The sequence below is a fragment of the Zootermopsis nevadensis genome, unplaced genomic scaffold (genome assembly GCF_977971745.1).
Source record: "Zootermopsis nevadensis isolate Lab colony 2312 unplaced genomic scaffold, Znev_1.0 Znev_ptg000016l, whole genome shotgun sequence".
Taxonomy (NCBI): Eukaryota; Metazoa; Arthropoda; class Insecta; order Blattodea; family Termopsidae; genus Zootermopsis; species Zootermopsis nevadensis.
The window spans coordinates 11509183-11521049 of NW_028259148.1; the positions used below are offsets into that span (position 1 = coordinate 11509183).

Genomic DNA, 11867 nt, shown 5'->3' on the forward strand with positions numbered 1-11867 from the left:
CTGCAGGAGAATGATGACTTGGGAGATATAATTGTGAGTGGGGATAATATTGAAATGGATCTTAAATCATAGGATGTGTGAACTAGATTACTCTGAGTCAGGATAGGGACCGGTGGTTAGATTTATTGAACACGATAATGAGCGTTTGAATTTTATAAAAATCGTAATATGTCTTAATTAGCTGAGAGACATTTCTCATTTCTCTAATCGTGACTGCATTGTAGAGACTGAGTCAGTGAATTTATTAACTTCTTCGTACTAATTTGACTAAGCTGAACTAACCAAATGAATTGTCTTGTTCATCTCTGACAAACATTGCCACCATGTTGAAACAGAAAAACCCTCGCATGATAGAACACAGTAAATCTTAGACAGCAGTTTGCTCTGTTTCCGAAAATTTCTTGATAAAACAATGGATACTTTGATAAGTGTGAAGAGAAAGTATTTTGTGAAAGTTTTGAGGAGAAAATTGTACGTTGCCAGTCGCGACTGACTCCGAAATTAATTTTCATTTGTTGAAAGAAAAATTACCGTCGTTTATGAACCGAAAGGGAAAAAACAAAACACTGACGCCTTTGTTCTTCTCGCTGTATGAAGCATTCTTTGTTGTTCTAATATTTTGAAAGCTTCGTGTGTCAACTAGCGTCTTAGTAGTATTACTTTCAGGTGAAGACTTTCTTTCCGATTTGAGGAAATGCTTGGTGTCTCCATAATTGCCATGTTGATGACAGAATTCAGGACTGAAACGTCGGTAAACGTCTACCAGACTACCGCCGTGAAAACTTGAAATCTTATTTATTTATGCAAGTTGTTTATATGTAAAATAAATGAGGATATGTGACCTATTAAAAAACAACTCTGTAAGGGAACGTACAAAAATGTATTTCACAGTACATAAATGTTTGAATTACATCACACTTTGGCTTCTAAAATCTTTCTAATAATATCTCCAACGAATCTCCATAAGAAATGTTAAAAAATGAACATAATAATATTTATGTGGAATTATGAAGCACACAGCTGATTATTATACCTTTGACATAATGCACGAAGAAGGATTTGTAATCTTCGTGTTACACGAACTTCACTTTTAATAGACTTTTCCTCATAAACCCACTCATGTGTGATATTTAATAACACTTCTTTGTCTATTGTTTGTAAATGGAGGACATGCATTGAAAGATTAAAGTATAAAGTTATTTTCCATTTCCAGACATTCCATATATGTACATATGATTTTCAGACAATATATCTAATCGAAGTTCTATTTACCTGGTTTTTCCGTCATGAAAACGTAATCAGTGGCCAAGTTGGGTTGACTTATAGTAAAGGTTTTCAGGAATGGAACATTAAATTGCAATCGAAGAAAAATTTCGTAATTTTTTTTTTAAATTAGTATAGGATTTCGCGTAAGAATACTGGAAACATACTAACATAACTCGAGTCGCGAAATGAAACAGAGCAGAAGAAAAACTCTTTTGCATATTTTAAGAATCACTTCATATTGGAAATACGCGTTTTGCTACGATAAAGCTCTGCCTACGGTCTAAGCGAAAGTGGATTTAGTTCACGTCCTCATCAACAGATTACGTAACTTGTCATCGAAAGACAATGGAGTTTCATTTACCACATTTCTTCATAGATGGCGACTCTGTTGTTACAAGAATTAATAGAAGTTGAATAAAAAGAAATAAAAAGTGCGATAGAATAATCCACTGATAAGAAAGAAATAAGCCACAATTTTTAAACATCGTTCGGATGGCTATCACAACGTACTGCATGTCTTTCAGTTTACGAAACACCTTTATTACTACACCCTAAATGAAATGTGAGACACCGCCATTATTATGAATACGATTTTCACACAACCAGAATAGATTGTCTTGACACGATGAGTTGCGAATCAGACAGGAGTCGTTAGTGGTAGTAACCTCCGTACACGGGGGCAGGGGCTGCAACGGCCTTGACAACAGCTCCAGGATGCACTGCGGGCCCACTGCGGTGTACGACTGCATTAAACCCGTTGTGTGCATCAGCGGTGTAAGACACAGTCCGGACAGTTCCATCAGGCTCCACCAGGCTGTACTCGCCCTTCACTACGTCACCATCGCGTTCTTCCCATTGGTTCTTTATGTCTCCGGTGTGAGGGTCATTCACGCCGTAGTTGAAACTGTACTTGGGGTAAGCCTGGAATATTTTGTAATTGTATAATTATAAACTTAATGTGTAATTTTCACCTTATAATTTTAACCTTTTAATTAAACCTTATAAACATGACACCTATATTATAAAAACCAAATCTTTACGAACTGACAGTGTTGATATGATCTTTAGGTACTGTGTTGTGTTTTGTTTTTCATTTGGTACACACACAGGACAAAGATAGTTTGTTTATTCACCTGTTCCTTTGTGTACCTTAATGTTTGGTTTTGTTATTGTTATGATATTTAGATTAAATTGCTTAATATGCTAGTACAAAGCCTTTCGAGGCAATTCCCCGCCATGTTTTGTGCAACTTCTAACATTGCTCCCGGATGTGGTCTTGTCATGTCACGGTTGACGGAAATATAAATCGCTGTGATGAAACCGAGGCACGTGAAATTGAACTTACGTAATAGTCGACTGCAGGAGCTGCCTTGTATGCGACGGGGGCCTTAATAATACCTGGTGCAGCGTATGTGGGGGCTGCGTGATAGGCAGGGGTTGCATAAGCGACGGGGGCTGAATATCCTGCATATCCACCGCCCAAGTAGCCTGCTTGGGCAACAGCTAAGAGTGTTGCTACACAGAGCGTCTGAAAACGGGAAAGAAAGTAGTGCAGTCAGTATTTCATGATGGAGGCGGAGAATTGAAAAGAACCCAAGAAAATAATTTGATATTAGTGGCGATGACGTCATTTAAAAGAAATTTCAGTTTTGTAATTCTTCAAGTCGGAAATGCTTCTCACTTCAAGTATTGATTCATTCAACAATTTTTAAAATAATAAAACTATGGCTAAGTGATAATTATAAAAGAGATAATTTATTGATATTTGTTTTGAAATACTAGAACGAATAACAATAATTCTGCGTCCACTTCATCATTAATAGAATATTATATTTGTGTAGCACATTTTGAGAGAATGTGTAATTATTTTAAAAATAAATATATATTAAATCTTGTCCGTCTAATCACAATAAATTCTTATTAAATATTAAAATATTATAATGATTAACATTATTTAATATTTTAAATGTTAATTATTATAATATTTTAATATTTAATAAGAATTTATTGTGATTAGACGGACAAGATTTAATATATATTTATTATATCACAATATGACGCAACTTTATCATCTCATTTTAAAAATAGTTTATGTGCATGCATAGTTTAACTAATTTTATTCATATCTTTAGTTTATCCGCAGAAATAGTTCGGATAATTGAGATAAGTGGACGCAAACCTAAGAACTGCGTATATTATTTCACAAGTCGTAATATTGTTTATTATTTATTTGTGAGTTTAGTTTAATTTTTGGCTGTTTCAAAATTAACTCAAAATCACGTGCTTCACCTGTAATATTTGTCTAAGGAACATGAATACGTTTTACATATCTGGTTATCGTCTAGAGACAAATGTTTATTTTGGTTGGTATTAATAACGGTAAATATTATTGGACAAAGAACGGTTATCCAAAGACCTGAAATTACAGTACTCGGTAAGGTGCTTAGTAGCATATTTTTTAAATTATTTTTCGCAGACGAAGTAATGCTATCAGTAAAACGTAATTACGAAGTTAAACGAACGGTACATTCATACAGTTGATCACCACTTCAAGAGATTTTGTGTTATGAAGGTGGTAAAGATATCCATGATGGTCTTATGGATTGCAACAACGCGCGTACTTATAGGTAGTTACCAAAGTTTCGGAGGAATAAATTACTTCCATCTTCAGGAAACTTCATATCCCCTACAAGAACAAACGACGTCACAACCCAGGAAACCACCATGACACTACCGCTTCCTGCCATATCTCTACTGGTACTGCTGCCTCATGTTTTGATGTCAAATAACCTCTGTCGCCCCTAAATATTATGTCGATTCTTTGGTCGTAGAAATATTTGAATAGCTCTTTTATTAATGTATACGGCTATTCCTTACTTTGTCTGCAATGTTCAGTTTGTTTGTAGTTTAATTTATGCTTAAGTAGTGCAAACATAGGCCTGAAACTGTTTCGTAACAATTACAATAAAACTTTGAAGAGAGACATCTGTGTTTCAGATAAGGAACGAGTATTGAAAATTAGACACTGCAACATTCTAAATGTAGAGAACTCGACGGACCTTTACACATGAGACAAGAAGCCTGCCGAAACCTGTCACAACCCTCGGGCTCAAAATGCTTGAAGTACGTAGACCTACCAACATTACAAAACTAATCTGGGGCTCTCAATTTTCTGACGGCACACTTTTGCGTACAAGGAAAGCAACTCTCTCCTGCTACATATTCTGGAACTCCTATATTTAAATTTTGACTCAGATACTAGCTGTTTTCCTTGGTTTTCCTCAGTCAAACTATGGAATTTTTGGGTTATACCTTAAAGTAATCGACGGAATCCCCCACACACATCTTTTCGGATTCTTTACAATCATCCAACTATCCGACTTTGTCCTTTGCAGAAGTTAACGTAATTTTCTTTGCTTTAAATATTCCGTTTTCATAATTCTATATAATTAAAAATCTTGTATTTATTTTAGTCCTCACATTCGACTCTTTGTAGTTGAGAAAGCGTCATTATACTGTGGGTTCCTAAACTAATATATGCAAACAAACGTCATTAAATTTGTCATGCAGTCAGGAATGGGTAATAAGCTATTAAACAAACACTGTCATGTTCAAATGAGACGCTACAAAATCTTTTCAGTTGACAAATCATCAACTAAAAGTTAAGTAAGGACGAACATCTTGTTGGTATAGTGGGCGCAGTAGTTCTTGGCCGGTGGAGAAGCTGGCGGACGGGCCTAGTCCGTGTACCTGAGGTGGCGCGGTCAGTGTATTTCTTTTGTTTGGGCGTTCAGTCCGAGACTCGCTCCTAGCCTTCCCCTTGAAAATTCCACCGGCCAAAAACTACTACGCCAACTATAATAGCAATTTCTGTTCTGGTAGGGGCGATATGAAAACTGTATCACACTAGTTACTGAAAGTTTCCGCTCATTATTGAAAGCGCTGTAAGAACTACGTGCATTAGCATCTTAGAATGAGACACGACGACTTTGTAAGTAAGTCATAAGTAAGCCTAATTGCTTCGAGCAGTGTTTCTTGTGTTTTACATTATAGTTTGGAAAACAAGTTACGCAAACTTCGGGTTAAATAACAATTCTGTGCACAGACATTGCAGGGCAGAGTATTTTTCTTTGTCAGTCGATATGTTTAGTTGCTAATGTTCGATTTGGAGCTTTCAAACATTGTTACGATGACGTTAAATTTTACTATATTTTATACTGGAATATTTGACCGTGGTTTTACTTTGTTGTAAGCAGAACTGAGCTGTTTTTACTGTTCTATAGTTCTCTGTCTTCTGTTTAGCTATTGTGCTGCGTGTTTTGTTTGTTTAACGACGCTTTCACTAGACTATATAGCGTCGGATGAGAGGATGACAGCAAGTAATGAATTGGAAAGGATGTGGAAGGAATTAGTCGTGGCCTGATTTGAGGTATTGTCCCGCCAAATTCTGGACAGACTTAGGAAAACCACTAAACCCTCAGTCAGGATAGCAGGTTTCCGGGCCGTGATTTGAACCCGGGGCTTCTGGAATACGAAGCAGGAGAGCTATCCAGTCCACGAAGACGTTCGGCCGTGTTCTGTCATCTTCCTTCGTGAACATAATGATTGTATACGAGAAAAATATAATTTTACCTAGGACATTCGTGAAAAATTACAAATTGCGGTCACTTAATAATATTTATTTTTAAATACCCATATGAAATCTAGTTGCAAAAATCAAAAGCTTCTTCATAATTTTAAATCAGTTGAGTTGTATTTGTTATTAGTAAATTAACGTGTTTCTTGCACAGCGAAAGTCTTATTCGTCTCACTACTTAGTTGTTGTTGTTGTTTTTTTATTTTTTTTAGTGTTCTGTCTGACGACAGGTCCATATGAACAGGATCCTTCCATCTTTTTCTCGGACTGGGACCTGTTCATATACGTTCTTGGCAGATGATCCAGAAGTGGTTTGCCATTGCCTTCTTCTGTGTGTGAATGGAGTAATTGTTGGGATGTCACGGAGGAAACCTCCGTGTTGCCTAGACCACGGCCTCGCCCAACACAAGTTATAAATTCGGGCACCGCCGGGAATTGAACCCGAGACCCCAGGATTACAAGGCCAGCGTTCTAACCGCTAGACCACCGTGGCATCACTACTTAGTATGTTGACTTATTGTATCTTCGATATGCCAATTGGCGTTGGGCCGTCGCAAGCCTACTGACAAACCACTCAGTATATATACTGTGAAATAAATTTTAAGTTCTTGCCCTTAGATTTTGGGTTACTGACATACGGTGCTTAAAATTTTTGGACATTATAGCCGGATGTGAGATAGATGACAACGAAAATATATCAGTGTTGTTTGCCACTGAGTAACTTAAAGAATTAAAATATCACAGCAGAGATTTGTCCGTAAAATTTTGAAATGAAACCGCTTTGAAAACAGAAGCCATACATCTAATTAATGTTATCATTTCTGTTGAAGAACTGCCAAATTTTTACCGCTTTGACGGTCATAATGCGATCGGCTACGAACGTGAAACGAATCACTTCGATTGTACTGAGGCTTTCGACGTTTCGGCAGAGCAGTGAGGACACTGAATTAGCTTCACTGCGTAGAGTATCGATAATTCCGGGGTCGTTGTGTTTTGTCGACTAAACATTTGCTTTGGTCTTAGTTAGACACAAGCAATTCCTTATCTTTGCATCTACAGTTCTGTGTCTTTATAAACAGCCACATATTTGGCCTTATTTAATCACAAACCACAGGAATAAAATAAAATAAAGTCTTTATGTTAACTTCATCAAACTTTGGGTCATGTTTCTGTTTCCAGTTGGTAACCAGATCATCTTACTAAAATAAATATTACATACAACTCACGTGCTTTCAAAATTATTTTTAAACAGAAATTAATTAACTCTTCGTTTAAAATATAATTCTGTTGAAGTCATAAACTGGCAGGATTTTAGATGTTCTTTGACGTCTGGCGTAAGCGATGGACGTCTTGTGGTGGGTACGTTCTGTCTGTCATGATATCGTAATGTCATCTATCAGTGATCTTGCTAACTGAACGTTCTGCCATATAATAACTTGAGAACGGCTGAACTGATTTTAATGAAATGTTGGCGTTATGTTGTCATAGTAACCCGAGAATAAATTCTGTTCACTTAGAAGTAGTGAATTACTGATAATTCCTAACAATTAATTATTACTTATCTACAGAAGCGTGATAACAAGGATATAAGCTTATCAATAGTAAAGAATTAAGACGATAAATATGTGGGGTTATGAAGAGAGTAATGATATAAAATGCAGGTTTGCTTTTGTCATTGGTTTGTGTTCTTGAGGAAAATCATGTTAAACAGTGTCTGCATAAAATATGGCGCGTGGAAAAGTTTTGTAACTGTCGTGTACTCTACAGAATAAGCATTTCCAAACATACTTTAATTTAAGTACGATAAAGAACATAATAACACACAATTGAATAAATTTTTTCTTGGATATTATCCATCGTCTAGTAAATATAAAACGTAAAACGACGTTTCGGAGATGGGACTCTATCTCCGTCTTCAGGTTCCTACTCAGTTGGGCCCACTAGATAGAGCTAATCCCTATCTCCGGAGATAGAGTCCCATCTCCGAAACGTCGTTTTACGTTTTATATTTACTAGACGATGGATAATATCCAAGAAAAATTTTATTCAATTGACTCTTCACCATTGTCAAGAAGTTTTAGATTTGATATATAATAACACACACATGTGCAGACAAACCACATTCTGTGTCCTCGTAAAGAAACCTGGTCTTGAAGCCAGACCGTGCGGAAGTACAGTATTATTCAACTCCTTCAACAGTCACACTACATTGCTAATTTATTTTATAGTGACACGACTATGATAAAAAAATTCCGCTGTTAAGGTTTACTGCAAAACGTTTCTTTTATATTTCCTTCAGTCTTAGAGGTCTGACGGCCCGCTACTAACCAGACAGAGTATTCAGTACTGCTTTTTCAGAGTGTGAGAGCCTAATTGTTAGTGTACGCACATAGGACGGCCAAGCACTTGAGTTAAGAATGTAACGAAATTATGATAAGGGATATAAGTGTTTCTTATATTCTGCACTGCAATGACTCTTAAGACAATAAATGTAGCACAAGCCGAGAGTCCGCGCTGTGACTACAGTAAAATTGGTTGGTCAGTGGACAGAGTCCGGGAGAGGAATTAATGATTTTATCACCATTTCTTACAAAATCCTAATGAATTAAGGGTTCAATCACTTCATAACCAGCTTCCTGTTGCCTCATAGAGGTATACAATAACGTGAAAATTTCACACGCGTGTGATTATTCCGTCTGCCTTTATCCATTGTCCGAGAGTTTTTAAAATTAAAACACAAACTTTCCTGTAGTCGGTACTACTTCCTTCCTCAAGTGACCGGTGGGAGGACAAAATACTATTCTGCTGCAATCCTCTCATTTGCCACCTGAAGAAGGAAGTAGAACAGATGTATGATTTGAGATTTTCACAGCGGAGAGTACGAAGATTTCTGTCTTCTGGGTTGATACGCCGTGTAGTCTGGTAGATGTTTACCAACGTTTCAGAGGTCATACTGCCTCCGTCATCAGGGTAAACATCTATCATACTACACGGCGCAAGAACCCAGAAGACAGAAATCTTCCAGTAGAACAGACTTTCAGAACATTGTAGGTTTTAATTAAGAAGTCAGACGACGGTTAATTTCCGATAGAATAATTATTCGAGTTGCTGCACCATCGTCAGACATTAAAATTTGCTTACACCAACAAATGTCCGTTGTTCTAGCCGTACCTGTGGAATTCCGAACATTTTGGAGCTCCCGTTATGTGGATCCTGATTCACTGTCACTCTGAAATGGACTGATGCTATTTTATGTCCACGCACCCTTTTATACTAAAAATCGTAGCCGGGGTATTGCTCAAAGCGTCCACCACTCACATTCCTTCTAAAACTGCAATGTACGCCGGAGTAAGTTAAACTTTTTTTTTTCCTATTATGCCAATGGCTTTGTTATACGTAGCCGTTGAATGTTATGCAGAACCAAGGTCAGTTTTCCCATAAGGTAGCAGCCACGTAATGTATAAGCTTCCTCCGCCCCAGTAACAAAACGGGGCAAGACATTCACTTTCACTTGTTCTTCGCCGCTTACAGAGCAGAGACAGTGGTCAGTTCGCCTCGTGCGGGGACCCACTACGAACCACACGCCTCTGTTTCTGTAGGAAAGAATTTCTTCACTTTGCCACTTTTTATTTCTGAAACGCATTCATTCATATTTTTATTCATCCAAACCTTTTATCCTTACATTAATTTAGCGTTAACCAAATAATCGAGATTTCAGGTTTTCACGACTGTCAGTCTGAAGATGTCTGTCTTCTGGGTTGTTGCGCTGTGTAGTCTGGTCGATGTTTACCAACGTTTCAGAGGTCATACTGCCTCCATTATCAGGGCGATGAAGATTTCTGTCTTCTGGGTTGTTGCGCTGTGTAGTGTGGTCGATGTTAACCAACGTTTCAGAGGTCATACTGCCTCCATCATCAGGGCGATGAGTATGAAGATTTCTGTCTTCTGGGTTGTTGCGCTGTGTAGTCTGGTCGATGTTAACCAACGTTTCAGAGGTCATACTGCCTCCATCATCAGGGCGATGAGTATGAAGATTTGCGTCTTCTGGGTTGTTGCGCTGTGTAGTCTGGTCGATGTTAACCAACGTTTCAGAGGTCATACTGCCTCCGTCATCAGGGCGATCGGATATCTTCAATCTCTGAAATGTCTGTAAACTTCTACGAGACTACATAGAGGAACAACCGAATATACAGCCACCCTCAAATAATTACTTAATTCAACTTCTTAATGATTGATTAACATCGTAGCAGCATTTTGTGAGACACAAAACATGGGTACTGTTACATGTCGTCGGGGCTTGAATTCTATTGGACGCTGTAAAAGTGTTAAAATACGCTCGTACCTCGTGAAATTAATTCGCCTTACATTTAGAATTTATCGTGTTTGACGTTTTGCATATTTGTTTCTCGTTATTAGATTTTTTTCAAACAAAGAATGATTCGATAATGCAAATCGGAGACTTGAAAATCTTAGAGATGCAGGCTGTGATATTGACCACTATTTTGTGGTTGCAGAACTTATGATGTGGCTATCGGTAATTAAACGAGAATCACGCAAGTTTGATGTTCATATATTTCATCTTAACCAGTTAAACGATGTAGACTTTAGGGAGCATTGACAGGCCTAATTCCCAAACAGGTTTTCATCTTCGTAAAATTTGGACGATGCTGTGGACATCAGTAGGATTTGATAAATATTAGCGATAAAAGGAATTTTCTGCCAAGAAAAGTTTAGGTTATATGACTTGATAAAGCATTGTAAACCATGATTTCGCTAAGAATTTTTAAAATTATTAGACAGAATTAAACAAAATTGCTAACGATGTGTCATGAAAGCCAAATGAATCATATAATCTGAATAAGAGAAAGATATTAGAAACTTTACAGAACAAAGTGAACTTCTAGGAAATTCTTTGGCGAAGATAAGAATGACGGTCTGCTTGTAGATTCCCACATTTGTTATGAATCGAACGAAAAATGTTACTTTTCAGCTGTTGAATGTACAAGACATTAAGAGTGTTGACAAATAGATATACGTAAAACTGGACAATTACAACCAAAACCTCGTTAATTTGAGGCTGAAATTGATAGTTAAAAGTTCAATATATGTCGCACGTTTTGGTCATATCCGTAGATTTGATCCAGGAGATAATAAATCATGTTCTGAGATGCACAAACTTATTTTTTTCTATTTGGAACATAGAAGAATTGCCATAACAGTGAAATAATTTTATACCTTTGCGTATGTATAGGGAGGATGATAGAAATTGACTATAGTAATCACTGAGGAATATTAATGTTATCACCTTTCAAAAATCTGTCAAATATTTTTTTCACAAGGTTAACTCCATACATGGATACAATTTTTGTGTACCATCATTGTGAATCTCGGTGTAATTCATCACCGACGGATCAGGCAATCTGTGAGAGACTCTCTTAGTAAAAATTGAAGTGCAATAAGATAGAACATCAGATAATTACAGTCTTCAAGAAAGCCTAAGATTCGGTTGTGAGAGCGGTACTTCACAACGTTCTTATTGAATTAAACATACCCATGAAAATAGGACAATTAAAACGTGTTTTTACAAATCCCACAATAAAGTCCGTAAATGTCGGATGAAGCTCCTCTTTGACTTTGCATCAGAACGTGCCATCAAGATACATCAAGTGAACAGGAGCTAAAATATATGGGAACAGATTCTGACCTATGCTGTTTATGTAGGAATTTCAGCTCTCACAGCGGTGACTATGAAGATGGCTGTCGTCTGGGATGCTGAGTCGAGTAATCTGGAAGAAGTTTACCGACGTTTCAGAGGTGCTACCGGTCTCTATTGTCAGGGCGACGAGTCGATTAAACGACGGTGAAACCTGCACGGCATTACAGCCCAGAAGACAGCCAGCTTTGTACTGAAGGTGTTAATTTATTGGACAAAATCATAAATAATAGTGTAAGGAACCAAACAAAC

At 37.2% G+C, this 11867-nt stretch overlaps 1 protein-coding gene across 1 annotated transcript; it reads right to left on the reverse strand.

Annotated features, from left to right (window-relative positions):
• Positions 1 to 861: 861 nt before the first annotated feature.
• LOC110835151 (cuticle protein 19) lies at positions 862 to 9230 on the reverse strand. The gene is made up of 3 exons (XM_022075087.2): positions 9074 to 9230; positions 2612 to 2794; positions 862 to 2187 (listed from the first exon to the last, which is right to left on the reverse strand). The coding sequence occupies exons 1-3, from the start codon at positions 9089 to 9091 to the stop codon at positions 1918 to 1920; spliced, it is 471 nt and encodes a 156-aa protein (XP_021930779.1). The 5' UTR covers positions 9092 to 9230; the 3' UTR covers positions 862 to 1917.
• Between the last annotated feature and the right edge of the window lie 2637 nt (positions 9231 to 11867).

Coding starts and splice junctions, on each gene's coding strand:
- LOC110835151 (XM_022075087.2), bottom strand. Junction 2,188..2,611: donor CTCCTGCAGTCGACTATTAC/GTAAGTTCAATT, acceptor AAAATATTCCAG/GCTTACCCCAAGTACAGTTT.